At 40.0% G+C, this 16,811-nt stretch overlaps 1 protein-coding gene across 1 annotated transcript; it reads left to right on the top strand.

Moving 5' to 3' along the window:
- Positions 1–8,384: 8,384 nt before the first annotated feature.
- LOC149811606 (uncharacterized protein At5g01610-like) lies at positions 8,385–10,341 on the top strand. Its single transcript, XM_089993655.1, has 2 exons — positions 8,385–8,953; positions 9,777–10,341. The coding sequence occupies exons 1-2, from the start codon at positions 8,444–8,446 to the stop codon at positions 9,834–9,836; spliced, it is 570 nt and encodes a 189-aa protein (XP_089849781.1). The 5' UTR covers positions 8,385–8,443; the 3' UTR covers positions 9,837–10,341.
- The last annotated feature ends 6,470 nt before the right edge of the window (positions 10,342–16,811 follow it).

Genomic DNA, 16,811 nt, shown 5'->3' with positions numbered 1-16,811 from the left:
CCCCGCCCCGCCTCCGCGGCGGGGATGGATTTTATCCTCCACCCCCGCCTCCATCCCCGTTTCATACCCTTCATCCCCGTTCCAAACGGGGCGAGGCGGGGCCCCGCTTTCCCCCGGTCCACTGCCATCCCTACTCTCAGGGGCATAAAAAATGAGAGAGAACGTAGGCCAAATTAGACTGAACCACTATAAATTGTGTTTTCCTTTGGTGTGCATGAAAATCTCAAGTGTTCACGTTTTACATGGTATCAGAGCTATAAGCTCCATCGAGTTCAGTGTGTTAGTTTTGTCTCCCCCGATTCACTGCCGATAGCATCAAACTCATCCTCCTAGGTTCTTAACTCCTCTATACAATGAAATGTGTTATCTTTATTGATGTCTGTCAAGCTCGATCAAAACAATTATCTGCTATGAAGCTCCCAAATTGAGTTTGTTATGTATCTTATCAAGTTTATGGATGGATCATATTCAACTCCATGTCATTATATTGTTTAAAAATAGTCAGACCAGCTCGTGTTGAGTTGGATTAAAGCTACTGTTACCGAAGCCATGTTGAGGCAAATCATTAGAATTCCCTATGCACAAGATGCATGGATTGAATTAGAACAATCTTATATCTTTCACTCAAGCCTCAAGATTCTATAGTTAAAACATGATCTCAAAAACGTAAAAAATGAGAACAAAAGCACTATGGAATGTCTGAGTCATGTTAAGTTTATTCTAGACTCTTTGTGTATTGTTGAAGAACCTGTCTTTGATGGAGATTTGGTGTACACTCTAAATGGCTTAACTCATGAGTATGAGAGTTTTATTGCTACTGTTACAACAATAAGCTGTCAAAGTTTAATGAGGAGCTTGATCTTTTACTAAATCCAAAGAAGTGACTTCAATTATTTAATCCCAAGTCTCTTAAACAAACAGAAACTTTTACGATCACCTTCTCTCTTAAAGGGGTTGTAGTAGAAGTCGTGAAGGTCATGGTGGTTGTGGGAGAGGGACTAGTCATTTTAATCTCTTCTTCCAAAACTATCAAAATATAGGTGTTAGAGAAAATCAGGAGCAACAAATGACTCCCTCAACGTGATGGTAGGAACAGATAGGTGGTGTGTCAGTTTGCGGATGCAGAAACTACACGACACAAACATGTTATGATATCCTGAAATCCTTTGTGGTCATGGCCTTAAACAATGTGCATAACAACTCATGGTACCCAGATTCGGGAGCCACACATCACATGGCCACAGATAACTAGGGCATGATGAAAAAGGTATAATATAATGGGTAGAACAGAGTCACAATTGACAATGGTATTAATCTACTAATTACAAGTTTATGTGATTTTTTCTTAAATAAGATTGCTCTTTTAGGTGTTTTTCATGTTCCTCTCAGAAGAAAAAATCTCTTGTCAATTGCCAAGTTTACTCAAGATAATAATTATGCTTTTGAATTCAATGTTGACGAATTTTATATAAAAGATCAAAAAAATAAGACTAATCTCTTAAAATGACCAAGTAAAGGAAGACTATACCCTTGGCCAAGTCTGGCCCAAAATATAAAGGTAAATTATGGAGTTCCCGATAGTGAAACCAATTTTTCTTATGTTTCTCATAAGTTTTTTGAAAATGTTTGGCATTATCGTTTGTGACTTGTTTATTTTAGAAGTTTAAGTTTGCTTGAACAAAATAAGTTGATATCATGTAAAAAAAAATCATGTGATGATGATTTGTGTTTCAATTGCATTGTGAACAAGATTCACACACTATTGTTTGAGAGGGCAAAATACTCTGCTAACTCCCTTATTGAAGTTGTACATGTTGACCTTTGGGGGTCTACCCCTTCTCCTTCGAGAGAAGGGTATTTTTATTACTTACTTTTGGTTGATGATTATTTTTTATTTTTGTAGAATTTTTTCTTGATTAGAAAATCAGATTTCATGTCATGTTTTAAAAAATTCAAGGCCATATTTGAAAACCTGCTTGATAGAAAAATTAAAGTCTTTCATAGTGATGGGGGAGGAGAGTTTATGAATGGTGCCTTTATTGAATTTTTTAACAGACATGGGATAAAAAGCTGACTCACCTGTCCACACACCCCTCAACAAAATGATATTATTGAGCGTAAACATATGCATGTTTGTGAGGCAGGATGAGTTTTATGGTTCATGCATATTTAGATGTAAGCTTTTGGGTTGATGTTTTTTGTATTGCAGTATATTTGATAAACCGGTTTCCAAGTCCAAATCTTTCCCCATACGAGTTATTGTTAAATCATGTGCCTAGGTAAAAGCATCTCAAAAATTTTGGATGCTCATGTTATCCATATTTGAAACTGTATGTTGATTCAAAATTGCCATCTAGGTCGAAAGCATGTGTTTTTGTTGGATATGGCACAAATTACAAAGGTTATGTATGTTATAATCATGTTTTAAGAAAAGTGTTTATTTTTAGGCATGTTGTTTTTTATGAATATAATGTATGCTGGAAGGAACAATAAGAGACTTGTAGGCAAAAGAAACTGCCTCTTGGATACAAAACTCCTCATTGGTTCAACCTCTTGAAATGTCCTCACTTGTCACCCTACACGACCCTATGTTAGCTAATCCTAGTCATAGTTTACCTCAAGAATCATGAATCCAAGACCTTAAAAATATGGACTCTGACCTAAATTCATCAAGTGAGTCCCAGAGTGCATCACCCAATGAGTCTTGTCCAATAACTATTCATGAATCATCTGGCCCAACTCTTGAAGACAGTCATACAAATTTGATTCCTATTAGGACTCACCATATGATAACTAGGTCTCAAATGACACATTATAGCTCAGGTCTTTTCTTTCTATGAAGTATCACATTTCTATGTGTCTCTTAATTGCAGTATTGTAAGAAGAGAAGGAACCTTGTAACCTTAGTCAATCCATGCAGGATTCAAAATAGCAAATTGCCATAAAAAATGAAATTCATACCCTGTATAACACTCGTTCCTCTCACTAATAACCACAACCTAGTATGTAAATGAATATACAAAATAAAATGTCATACAGATATGACAGTTGCCAGGTATAAAGCTCGCCTAATTGTCAAGGGGTACAATCAACAAGAAGGTGTGAATTATTTTGCGACCTTTAACCCTATCATTAAACCCACGTCCATCAGAATTCTGTTCTCCATTACAGTAAATTGTGGTTGGCAGATATCCACTAGGTAGATGTTAACAATGTTTTTTTGGATGAGCTTCTAAAGGAAGAAGTGTACATGAGTCAACCTACAAGTTTTGAAAATAATTGCCATCGTGACTATGTAAGCAAGCTTAATCATTTATATAGTTTAAAACAAGCTTCACATGCATGGTTTGAAATGCTGAAGTTATACTCAGAGACACTCAATTTCATGGAGCAATATGGAGATTTGTCTCTATTCATTCGCCAAGAATATGGTGTGCAAATGTAAATTCTAATATATGTAGATATCATTGTAACAGAAAGCTCTTCTCAGGTGGTCAGAAACATTATTCAAGCTTTTGGTAAAAAATTCTCAATTAAAGACCTAAGCCCTTTGCATTACTTTTTGGGCTTTGAAATTGTCCGGGACATGTCATGGTTACTTTTGACACAAAGGAAATATATTACATCTTCCTGATTAAGTAATGCATTATAGACCACAAAAGTGTTGTCACCCCTCAAGCTGCTAATGTTTCTCTTTCAAAAAAATTTTGAGGAATTATTAAAGAACTCAATTATGTATAGAAGTATTTTGGGAGTTCTTCGATATGTCATGTTCACTCAGCCAGTCATAACCTTTGTCTCTAAACAAGACCTATCAATTTATGCCAGAGCCCACCCACGTAAGAACATTGGACTCACATCAAATGAATCATGCAGTGTCTCAAAGAGACTCTCAACTAGGGATGGCAGTGGGGTGGGGCGGGGAACAAGGTCTCCACCCCCGCCCCGCCTCAAGATTTTATCCTCCACCCCCGCCCCGCCTCCCTGGCGGGGATGGATTTTATCCTCCACCCCCGCCTTCATCCCCGTTTCATGTCCTCCATCCCCGGTTCAAACGGGGATGAGGCGAGGCGGGGCAGGGCGGGGATATTGCGGGGAAAAGTGGTCGGGGCGGGGTTGGGGCGGGGATGATGCGGGGATCGGGGCGGGGCGGGGAAAAGTGCACGTCCATCCCCACCTCCACCCCCGGACGGGGATGGATTTTAACCTTCGTCCCCGCCTCCATCCTCGGTCCAAACGGGGCGGGGCCCCGCTTTCCCCCTGTCCACTGCCATCCCTACTCTCAACTATGGTTTACAGGCCAAGCATCCCAAGTTCCAGTACTCGACAATGACAATGTGAAATAGAAAATCAAACCAATAGAACACATGATTCCATTAGCTTACATAGCTTAATTGCATCATTCCCCACAAGCAATTTTCTTGTAAAATTTTCATTTAGCCAAGATTGACTGGGCATGAAAACTATGACAGGATTTATTTTAATTGGAGGTTACACTTCTAATCTATCAGAAATTAAGAATTTCCTGTACATTCAGCATCCCTACATGTTTCAATAAGTTTAAATCCAACAAATTCTGTGGGTGAGAAGAAAGTACATACTGAGAACCACATTGACATCAAAGTTAGTAATTGAGATCAGGTGCAATGTGATTGCACACTTCAAGTATGCTGTTGCACCTGATCACCCATCATCTACTGTTGAGCCCCACAGCTGACAGGCTTTGGTGGGTGATCAGCTACAGAAGCACACTAAAAATGTGCTTACACTTGATCCCCCCTTCCATAGTTAGTGATAATTTTTGCTTTTATTTTATAATACTGAGTGGGAAGGGTTGGGATCAATCAATTTGGAGCTTAACCCACAACCATTCAGCTATGAATAATAAAGTTACCAATCCAGCTATCAAATTCTATCCTTCTATTTTAAGTAGTGAAAGAAACTTTATTGGACATTCTAAACTATGTCACAAAGACCATTTTGGCCTGGTGTCCGTGGTGACACGTCCGGACACGCTGACATGGGCACTGACAAAATGGCCATTAATTTAATATACGTTAATATTTTTAATACTGTTTAATAGTATTTCAACGAATTTGCATTTTAGATATTAAGAAATTTTGAAATTTGTGCATGGGACCCGCATTGCATGTGGGGCCATACCCGTATCCCCGTGACATAGATTCTAATGCACATTTTTTTTGTTATGTAAACTTTAATTTAACTACTTGAGTGTGCTCCCCATTACCATTTTATGAAAAACACAAAAGAAAGCCAAGAGCATAAAAGAAACAGTGATGTGTGCTAATGAGGCTAAGGGTTTTAATGGATCGGGTTGAACCTGGACCAAACCTTATAGGGTCAGGGTTTTGTAATAAAGGAGGAGGCCCGATTGGAATCCGGGTTGGATCCGAAGGGTCTGATTAGTATATGGATCCAGGTATGGTTTGTAAACTTCATACCAGACCCGGGTTCGACCTGAGTTCTGATTAAGATTCGTGATTTTTCAATATAAAAAAAGTTTCAAAAAATATTATTTTACTGGGTCTGGTTCATGTAATCCTCATAGAACCTAGGTATGTTTTTTTCTTATCGAAGGGGGTGTCAACGGGTCGGGTATATCCGGACCCGACCCATACAAAACCCTATAGGGTCCATGTATGGTGATAAATAAGAAGACCCGGGTCTGGACCCAAAGGTCCGATTAATACATGGAGCTCGGTATATTTATGCCAGACCTGGGCCCGACCCGAGTTTCGATTAAGACCCGCAAATTTTCAATGTAAAAATGATAAAAAATATTATTTTACCAGGTATGGCCCGAGTCTGGTTCATGTAGTTCTTATCAGGTTCGAGTATGGTTTCTCTTATGGTGGGTCTGATTAGACCCAAGTCCGGATCCGATACCATACCTAAAAATCAGGGTCAGGTCTGGTTCCACCTGGATCCAAACCAAACCCAACCCATTGACACCCCTACGTTACGGTAGACCTTATTGAACCCAGGTCAGGATCTGATACCAGCACCTGAAATTCAGATATGGGTTTGGACCTACAGGGGTCTTAACCAGATCCTATCCATTGACACCCCTAAATGAGAAACTCCGAGCTTGGGAACAGACATTGTAGTGATTGAAGTTGACAAATGACAATCCTCAATATCTGCATTAATGCATCCCCACTGGTTTAAAGTGGTTAGAAAGTACTGGAATTCGGGGAGTTGAAGGGTCGGATATGAGCTAGATCGGGATGGGTCTTGACCCGGATTAGAATTTGAAGTGTTGGTATCTAGTCTCTGCCAAATAGCAAAAACCAAACCCTGTAAAATATTTGCTTTTTTATATATTTTAACTGAAACTTTTTTGGATCTTAATTGGAAACTTATCAGACTGGGTCCATTTGATAGTTGGGTCTTTCAGGTCCAACATCGTTAGATAGTCAGACCTGATGCACTAAGACTGAACCTGGGTCGTATTGGATCGTATCCGGTACAAAATAGGGTCATACCGGCAATTATTTGATGTCACTAATAAGTCCACATGTACGGCCCAAAGGGGTTTGGCCTAGTCGGATGGGGTTTAGGCTGCTAGGCAGGCGGTCTAGATTCAAATCTCATGGGCATCACCCCTTAGAACGAAGTCGAAGTGTGGCGACTCCTTTGGGGGTAAGGGTTAAGCGCACGGAGGTTTAATGGATGATTTACACGATATTTATCAGGTACGAATTTTTAGGAAGATCTCCAAAAATTTGGCCTGTCATGTTTTTGTTAAAAAAACCTCAGCAAAAAATAAAATTTAAGAATATGATTGAAATACCCAGTAATTTAACTGGTTCTCAGCTAGGATTCATAGTCGCAAAAGAAAAAAAAGAATATGATTGAAATAAAAGAAATTAAAACTGAAATTCAACTGAAAGTTGATCAAATTGTCACGATTTTATTAGACTTTTTTATCGTCTGCCAATTTATTAGATATTTCTTTCTAGTTCGAGCTTGGATATGAATAGGGGTGGCAATCGGGTCGGTTCGGCGGGTCAGGTTAACGGGTTGACGGGTCAGAATATCTCAACACGAACACGACACGACCCGTTTATTAAACGGGTCGAATGTGGCAAACACGAACACAACCTCATTTATTGAACGGGTAACCCGACACGACACAACACGGTTAACCCGTTTAATAAATGGGTAGGGTCGACACAACATGACACAATTACACGACATGGCGACCCATTTATTAAACGGGTTGACCCGATAACATAGACACGATAACCGACCCGAGTAACCCGAATAACACAATGTGTAAAGTTAGGAGTTAGGGTTAGATAAGTTAATATATATAAACGGGTTGCGGGTTGACGGGTTCGTGTAAACAGGTTGACCCACCCGCCTAACCCGTTTATTAAATGGGTCAAACGGGTTGGCATACCCTTAACACGAACACGACCTGTTTAATAAATGGGTTAGGCGGGTCGACCCGTTTATGATATGAACCCGTTTAAGCCAAACCCTAACCCGGCTAAAAAGCAGGTTGGCGGGTTGGGTTTGTGGATCGGGTCAGATTTTGCCACCCCTAGATATGAATAAAAAGCGGCCTAGCCTAAATTTAAGTTTTTTTTTGTCAGATAGCCTAAATTGAAGCTTGTTTTTAGCAGATGGCAAAAACTAATCCAACTTCAAGATAGTATGAAGTTAAACCTATTGATACACACTATTCTTTAAAAAGCCGCAGAGGTGGCCTAACTAATAACTGTCACAGTCTAAATGCCTATCCAGGCACTCGGACCTAACCAGGACCCTTGTTTGCATGTAACAATATATGAAAGCCACCAATGGTCCAGTTGATTCCAAAAGGGTCAATGTCTACTGATTTTGATCGGGTCAAACTATTGTAAACAATAAAATCTGCAGACCCTGTTTGTTACCTAAGAATCAAACCTGTACAGAACACACACAGAGTAACTAAAGGGAGGGAGAAAGAAGCTAGAAAAATGCCTCTCTCCCTCCCTGTATAAAAGGGTAGTCTCATGTATGTGCTGTGGGTCTCCACGCATGATGCCAAAGACAAAACCATAATTATCAACCACCCCACCAATTCACATGCTTCTCTCTTGTCCTCGTCTCAATTATGCAAATGTAAAAACACATGAACCCTTTCTCACATCCCATTGGCATTCCCCCCAAAACAAAAACTTCTCCAGTCTCTGATTTAACCCCCTTCCCCACTCCATTCCAACCTCTCCATTTCTCATTTCACCCCTTTCCCCCTTTGTCACCCCACCCCGCCCCCCAAATTATTCCTTATTATTACTCTCTCTCTCAAATCTCCAGCCCCCCCCCCCCCCCCCCCCCCCATCTTCCCTTTCTTCATTATCTCCACCCCTCTCTCTCAAAATCCCATCTTTCCTTCTTTTCCTACCTCCCACCTGTGACAAACCCCACAAAAATGCCTCCTTTCTCTTCCTCACCCACAATTCTTCTCACCCTTCTCCTCATCCTCCTGACCACACATCTCTCAACCTCCCAGAATGACCCACAACCCAAAACCATTTATGATGTCCTGAAGATGAATGGTTTGCCAATTGGGCTGTTTCCCAAAGGGATCAGCAATTTCAGTGTGGATGACCAGGGAAAGTTTGAGGTCTATCTTGATCAACCCTGCAATGCAAAGTTTGAGAACCAAGTGCATTATGAGAAGAAAATATCAGGCAATTTGAGCTATGGACAGATGGGAGCTGTCTCTGGGATCTCTGCCCAGGAGCTGTTCATGTGGTTCCCTGTGAAGGGCATAAAGGTTGATGTTCCCAGCTCTGGTCTGATCTATTTTGATGTGGGTGTCATCTACAAGCAGTTCTCATTGTCTCTCTTTGAGACACCTCCTGAATGCAAGTCTGCGGATCATCTCAATGCCCCTGATCTCTATCCGGGAAAGAGAATTGCTGGTGTTGTCCTGAAGGTATATAAAGATTCTCTTTTCCCTTCTTTTTCTGTTTTTTCCTTGATGATCTAGTTGCAGATGTGGTGGTTCTAATTTTGTTCTTTTCTAAGATGCAATTGATTTTATCGGCTTTTTTTTCTGCATTAGATCATCATTCACGTATTCTATTTTAAAATGTTTGTTTTGATGACTACTGAAAAATTTTGAAGTACTAACTCATGCAGCATTTTGATTGGGTTTATATTACTTTTTACATCATGGTTTTAGGAGTTTGGTCTCTTTAGTGGAATCCTGATTGTTTATATACAGTTATAGACAATTGATGGAAGGCTGTCATCTGTATCTCTTAGTCCCAAATTTCTGATTCATTTAATGGATTGGAATTTTTCTTTTTCGGTTTATTTGCTATTTTGCCACTGATTATCGATAAATATTTGTGTTTAATACTTCATTTATGGCGGTGTTTTTGTTTACTAATTGTGGGTAATTGAAATCATTCAACTTTCTACCACCCATAGTAAAAATCCATCACTGGTACCACCATGCTTGGGAGTATCAATGGATTCTGAATATCTTTGTTACCGGTTGTCTGGTTTCATCCTCGTTGTAACCTTTTTATTCCAAAAGTTAATTCTTTTCCAGTTTACATTATATAGTGGGCGTCGAGTATTGAAGCCTCATTTCTTTTATCCCTGAGATCTCAGTGTCTCTAGCATTTATGTTAGTTGCTCCCTGTGTGGTACTTTTTCAATTTCTTCTGAAGGATGATGTAGTTGTATTCCCTCATCTGTATAGGTCTTTCAATATGCTGAAAAGTTTAAAACTTGTTATTTTGTTACAGACCAAAATGGGGAAACTCCGCTATGAATATGATCAGGATGTTCACACGGTTGCTCTATGAATGCCTGAATTATCCACTCAGCCAATTATGATTCAGCTAGTTATAAATATGGGTTGCTCTTACCATTAAGACAGTCTCAGAAAGTCTGGCTTAGCAGATAGTATGCTTCCACATTATGCTTGGATTAGAGTACGGACTAGTTGGGATTACTGTACGTGAGAGCATGAATTTTTGACAGGATGAGGATGATGTTTGCTGCATGTGTCGATAGACAGATACAGAGAGAGGAAGAGAAGGAAACATGATGTGCAATCGAATTATATCAAGGTGATTTGAGCTGGTTAGTTTTCCAAGCCATCACTTTCAGGTTTTGATCATTATAGTACTATGTGAAATGGAATTTTGATTTGTGAAATATGTAGTTGAGTCATTTGTGTCGTGTTCTTTGGTTTGAGCCATAAAAGCTTCTGGTGCAGTGAATGCCAAACTAATTGAACTTCAGTGCCATAACCTTTGATTTGTTTGTACAATCACATGTATTTAGATGAATAATAAGTATCGAAACCCTTGTGGGGAAAAAGAACATCTTTCTTTTGTTACTTGGACGTGTTTTAGTTTCTTTGTCATCTCCACTTTTCATGACAGGTCGTGTTAAATTGATTTCAGAGTCATGTTATCATGCTCTCAGCTTCTATAAGCTTTGCTGCTAAACAGATGATGATCTACAAGTGGTTTCTGTAGATGTTTAAAAATTTTTAATTCCATTTGCTCTAATGGAAAGTTTTGTTCAAGATCAGATGATGCTGCCACAGTGTTTCGGAAGGTGCAACTTGATTCATTGGCACATAATAGAGACTTGGAGCATGAACTTTTAAGGTCGGCTAAGCCTGATTAAACCCGGGGATATTCTGACTTGATGGCATTAGTTGGTTCTGTTGTGAGTCTTGTGACCCACCTAGCCCTTGTATCCAACGCAAGATTGGCTCTTGAATTTACTGATGTTCTAAAACCTTGATTGAAATGGCTTTATGATCCAAGATACATAATCTAACCATAGGAAAGTCTCCATTCACAGAGCATTGCTGCTTGCAATGACAATGACACCATACCTGCATTGCCAGCATAGCGAACAAACATCTTAAAATACCATTATTCTACTGTGAAATTTCTCATTCTCACGAAAGTTTTTTAGTTTTTTCTTCAGGTTCTCATTGGGAAATCTCAGCAATATAATTAAATAGTGAAACAGAAGAGAATAAAATGAGAAAATCATGGTTAAAAAAATCAAGACTGCACACGAAGAAAAATAAAAAAGCTGAGATATCTGATATTTGATAATGTCATGGTGTTATCACATTTTTAAATCTAAGAACAGAATTATAGGATATTTTAAAAATTCCAAATGCAAGGCATGTATGGTTTTTTTCTCTTTTTTTAAAAAGATATTTGCCATTATGATTGCCAGCATGTCTCCCTAAAAATGTTCTTCAAGTGCACGATACGATGTGAGATTGTGAGAAAATTACAAAAGATGAATATTGCACTTGGATCGATAAAGCTCTGTTATGCTTGCAACATTGATTACTTTTTGTGCCTCACTGAGAATTATCATGCATGTGCAGTACTTAACGCAGAGTAACCACGTACTTTGAGGATATATGGTGATACCTGAAGTGCTCCTCTACTGAGCGACGGCTTGTTTTCAGAATGGGACATCATTTTGAGCAGTTATTATACGTTGCAGGATACTGTAACTGCAATGCGTTTTTGTGGAGAGAACTGCATCATGATGAAGATGAGCTAAAGCAGTGGTGTGTTCATATAAAATAGAACCAGAAATTACCTGAAATTGGAAGGACTGTGTTGCTGTAGATTGAGCTAGTTCCTAAATGACTTTAGGAATGGACCTTTTGATGCTAAGACATGAAAGTCGCATTCAGCAAGGCATATAGCAGATTCGGTTTTGCATTTGACACACTCGAGTTTGACAGGGTTGAGTGAGGCTCCAATTACCTTTTTTTTTTTTATAGCCGGGCATCGATTTTCTATGCACTAGAAGGTACAATCAGTTGACCTGTGTCCTGTTCACGGTGTCCGTTGGCGTGAAATCCAGGTCTCCCCTGCCCATCAAGTACACCCAGTTTTGACCTTGCAGCAAAAGATGCGCAATCTAGGTTTTGAACTTGTGACGCCCCTTTAACTTGGGACGTCAGGATCCACCCTCTAGCCAGATGATCAGATCCCCTCGTGGGCCCAACTTTTTTTAGTGTATATGGCCAAGCTCTGAAACTCTTTGATGCAACGCAGTTTCTATAGAATGAACTGTTAAGGGATGATGTTTGCTACTTTCTTGGGTTTCAAACCTTCTAGTGAAAAACTCTAATTTTTTGCACATCTAATCCTCCAGATGTTTGATCCAGTAAAAATCATTCCTTGGATCATGTATATTAGATTTTTTGGAGTTGAAAAATCAGCAGTGTACATTGTACTGAATTTTCAACTATCAAAACAACATATCTTTATGCTGAAAAAATACAATCTAAATGTTGATTTCTACTATTTTGATCATGCTAAACACATCCATGGGATCATATTTGATCACAACTTCTCCTATGAGTTTCAACTAGGGGGTTTGGAACCCATGAGAGCAACCAATATTTTCCGGTTTGTACGCCTTAAAAACTGTTTAGAACATTTTCTGGTTTACTTAGTTTCGAGTAGAGAAACTGAAATGCAAGTGGGCTACATGACTAGTGTCAGTAACTTCATTGAAATGGAGAAGAGGGTGAGGATTAGAACAGACTTGGTCGGTGGCATGTGGGGGGCAGGAGGGAGAAGGGGGTTGCTGTGTTCTTTGTTGTTGGGGTCGGTAGGCAAAATAATGGCATTGATATTTTATTAGTCTACGATAATTATTAGCAAAAAGACAATGGCTGACATAACCATTCTATGGAAATTCAATGATGGTTGATAGGAGAGTATATGCTTATGCACATGCACAGATATGCATGAGCGCGTGCATGTTTGCACACCTCTCTCTCTCTCTCTCTCTCTCTCTCTCTCTCGGATTCGGTTATTGAATCCGACCTAATTGGACTCACTCTCTTGGATTGGGTTAGGGTCCAAGATTATTGAATCCTACCTAAATGGATTTTGCATAACCGGATTAGGAAGGACAAGGCTAAATCCGAGTCTTGATCCACTAGCTTAAATAGCTAATTGGATTCAATTGCATGTACATGGATTTGGATCAATGTCATATTTGAATATAATTCTTTATTAATTATATCAGATCTTTCATTTCTGAATCTGACTAATTGATTCGGATTCAGTCAGATAAATGACCTGAATCCAAACCAGTTATGTGCCTTCAGTTTGTAAAACCCTTGAGATCCTCCCTGTTCACTTCACCACGGAGTACACCCAGCTTCGACCTTGCGGCAGGGGACTATACACATACTGCGCCCTTTGGCTTTTTTACCAAGTAAAAAGGATATTGGAGTTGTTTGGATTGGAAGTAAAACCAACCTCTATCCTTCTTACCCCATGAATTTAATGCAAATGTTTAGCATCCATATGCCTTCTTTCTCCTTCTTTGACTGCATATAATCTGATTTTTCACCTTTTCAAGATAGTAATGGAATTCCTGATGTTAATGAAAACAGTTGCAAATATCTTTTTTTTTCTTGCTGAAGCGAAGGAGCCTCTGAAAGCTACGGACACACCCATGCGTTAGTGGGGTTTGATCCGGCTTCTTCAAGTCAACACCTTCACAACCACCCACAATTAACGCTTTAGAGAGCCTACGATGGCTTTGCTCATCTACTAGGGTTGATTCTTGAATATGACAAGTTGATGGAACATCATAAGTTCAAAACCCACAGGCGTGCTTCCTTCGCTGCAAGGCTAAAGATGCGAAGCGGGTTATATGTTTCCCCTCCGAACAGGGCAGTTAGCTACATCTCATGTTCGGGGTCCCAAAGAGCACCACGTATGTAAGCATGTGCGTCTCGTATCCCCATGTTTGTCAGCATTAATTAGCATTGGAGTTTGATGCGATTGCAAAGACTTAAGTACCCTCTCCTCCATTGGTGTAAAAAAAAATGACGATTCTTGAAAATGAGTGGTTGTAAAGACTTAAAGTGCCCCGAAGATGATTATTTAAGACCCAGTCTCTGCACTGCAGGATTATCTGAGAAAAAAATCTCCCCTGGAGGAGGCCATGAACATCAACCCTCTCACACTCTCTCTCTCCCTTCTCTTTCTGCTTCTATGCACATCCAACAGAAGATCTTACATTGCTCCATCAAGCACCGGCTGACTTGCACATTGACTGTTGTGGAGCCTGATTCAGAGTTTTTACCCTTACAGGAGGAGGGTTTGAGGGCTCCTCCCAGCATGGGTAGCATCATTCAACTAAATGAGTTGTAGATCCTGATTCAGAGTTTTTGCCCTTACAGGAGAGGGGTCTGGGGGCTCCTCCCAACGTGGGTAGCATCATTCAACTTGAAGAGTTGTGGAGTCTGATTCAGAGTCTTTACCCTTACAGAAAGGGGGGTCTGAGGGCTCCTCCCAGCGTGGGTAGCATCATTCAACTTGATGAGTTGTGGAGTCTGATTCAGAGTTTTTGCCCTTATAGGAGGAGGGTTTGGGGGCTCCTCCCAACGTGGATAGCATCGTTCAACTGGATTCATTGTGGAGCTTGATTTAGAGTTTTTGCCTTTATAGGAGGAGGTTTGGGAGCTCCTCCCAGTGTGTGTAGCATTGTTCAACTTGATTCGTTGTGGAGCCTGATTTAGAGTTTTTGCCCTTACAGGAGGGGGGTCCGGGGGCTCCCCCTGACACGGGTCCCGGGTGTCGTGGTCAAAAAATGCACAGGGTATCGTGGTGAGAAAGACATATTTTTGTGCCCCGAAGATGATTATTTAAGACCCAGTCTCTGCACTGTAGGATTATCTGAGAAAGAAATCTCCTCTGGAGGAGCCCATGAACATCAACCCTCTCACTCTCTCTCTATCCCTTCTCTTTCTGCTTATATGCACATCCAACAGAAGATCTTACATTGCTCCATCAAGCACCGGCTGACCTGCACATTGACTATTGTGGAGCCTGATTGGAAGAAATTAATGGAAAATCCAACAAGGAGCATGTCAGAATCAAGATGTGGATGTCAAGCGAGAATGGTGTTGTGCAACTCAAATAACACAAAATAATAGAGTATAGTTTTTAGTTAAAATGAGAAATGAAATGACAATAAAAATCACTGAAAATTTACAGAAATAAACTAGACTCAATAACGAAGACACCACTTTTTACGGATTTGGAATATGACATAAGGTTAAAGAGATATGACCCTGACAAATTTGTCTTAATTCGGGTAGCGATTTACAACGATTTGCTTACTGAATAACACTACAAATCGCTATAGTGATTTGCAGAAGACACTACAAATCGCTATAGCGATTTGCGGAAGAATCTATAAATCGCTATAGCGATTTGCGGAAGACACTACAAATCGCTATAGCGATTTGCGGAAGAATCTATAAATCGCTATAGCGATTTGCGGAAGACACTACAAATCACTATAACGATTTGCTGAAGACATTACAAATCGCTATAACGATTTGCAATTTGTAGTGTCTTCCGCAAATCACTATAGCGTTTCGTTGGAGACCCGAAAATACTACAAATTTATGTAGGAAAGCCTGATAATACTATAAATTGTTGTTGGAAGGCCAAAAAAAAATTTGGTCCGGAGGGCGCTGCCCCCCTAGCCCCCCGCCAGGGATGGCCCCCCCGGGACCCGCGCCGGGAGGGGGGGGGGGGGGGGGTTGCCCCCGGACCCCCTCCTGTAAGGGCAAAAACTCTAAATCATGCACAGAAGTAGAGAGAGAAGGGAGAAAGAGTGAGAGGGTTGATGTTCATGGCCTTTTTCAGGGGGAACTCTTTACCTCCCTTGATTTCTTCTCTAGAGAGAGAGAGAGGGTTTTACAGTGTTTTACGGAGAAGGAAGAAGAAGAAGATGACGATGGAGCAATGTAGGATCGTCTGTTGGATGTGCACAGAAGTAGAGAGAGAAGGGAGAGAGAGTGAAAGGGTTGATGTTCATGGCCTTCTCCAGGGAGAACTCTTTGCCTCCCTTGATTTCTTCTCTAGAGAGAGAGAGAGAGAGGGTTTTACAGTGTTTTACGGAGAAAGAAAAAGAAGACTTTGAAGAGTCAACATCATCCTCGACTTTCTGGATGGAGGACATGTTTGTCCTTTTTTTGAACGAAGAAAGAAGAAGAAGACTTTGAAGAGTCAACATCATCCTCGACTTTCTAGATGGAGGACATGTTTGTCCTTTTTTTGAACTATTTGTTTTTTCTTTTTTGAATGAAGGGCATTTTTGTCATTTTCTCAAACCATCACTTTATGAGAAGAATAGCAAGAAATGGTACTTAAGTCTTTGCAACAACACCAGAGTCCGATGCAAAGTTATGTCAACATACACGAGAATACGAGCCCCATGTGCTTGTATACGTGGTGCTTATTCAAAGCCCCAAACACAGACGTGGGATTCAATGAATCATCGGGGGCGAACATACACCACCCTCTCCTAAAGATGGGTATACTTCCTAGTGGCTTGTAAACTCTGCGAGTGAAGCATTTTTTTTCTCTAATTATCCAACAAAATATTTTTTAACTCTATTTCTTGAGAGAATGGTTATTATTTATTCTTAATTGCATATTTTTCCTACTTTTTTTTTTTAAATTATCAATATTTTGTCAATAAACATGCAAGAAAAATAAAAAAAAAATTCTCACGCCGTGTTAACAAATCGTGTGAGCCTACATATATACGTTGAACCACACATCGTAAGTTTGTCTTAAGTTCATGCCCGATTCATGTGGTCTAATCCTGATGGGCCCTATGATATCTCAAATGGTATGAAACACTATATGGAGAGACCTGTTGTGTCTACAACTCTATAATGGGTTGAGTTGAGAGAGACTCATAAATGCATTAGGTTATGGTCCCCAAACCTTATATTA

The sequence above is a fragment of the Nuphar pumila genome, chromosome 17, assembly GCF_984573655.1.
Source record: "Nuphar pumila chromosome 17, dmNupPumi1.hap1.1, whole genome shotgun sequence".
Lineage (NCBI taxonomy): Eukaryota > Viridiplantae > Streptophyta > Magnoliopsida > Nymphaeales > Nymphaeaceae > Nuphar > Nuphar pumila.
Note: the sequence above shows the minus strand (reverse complement) of the source record. Positions and strands in the feature narration are given on the sequence as shown.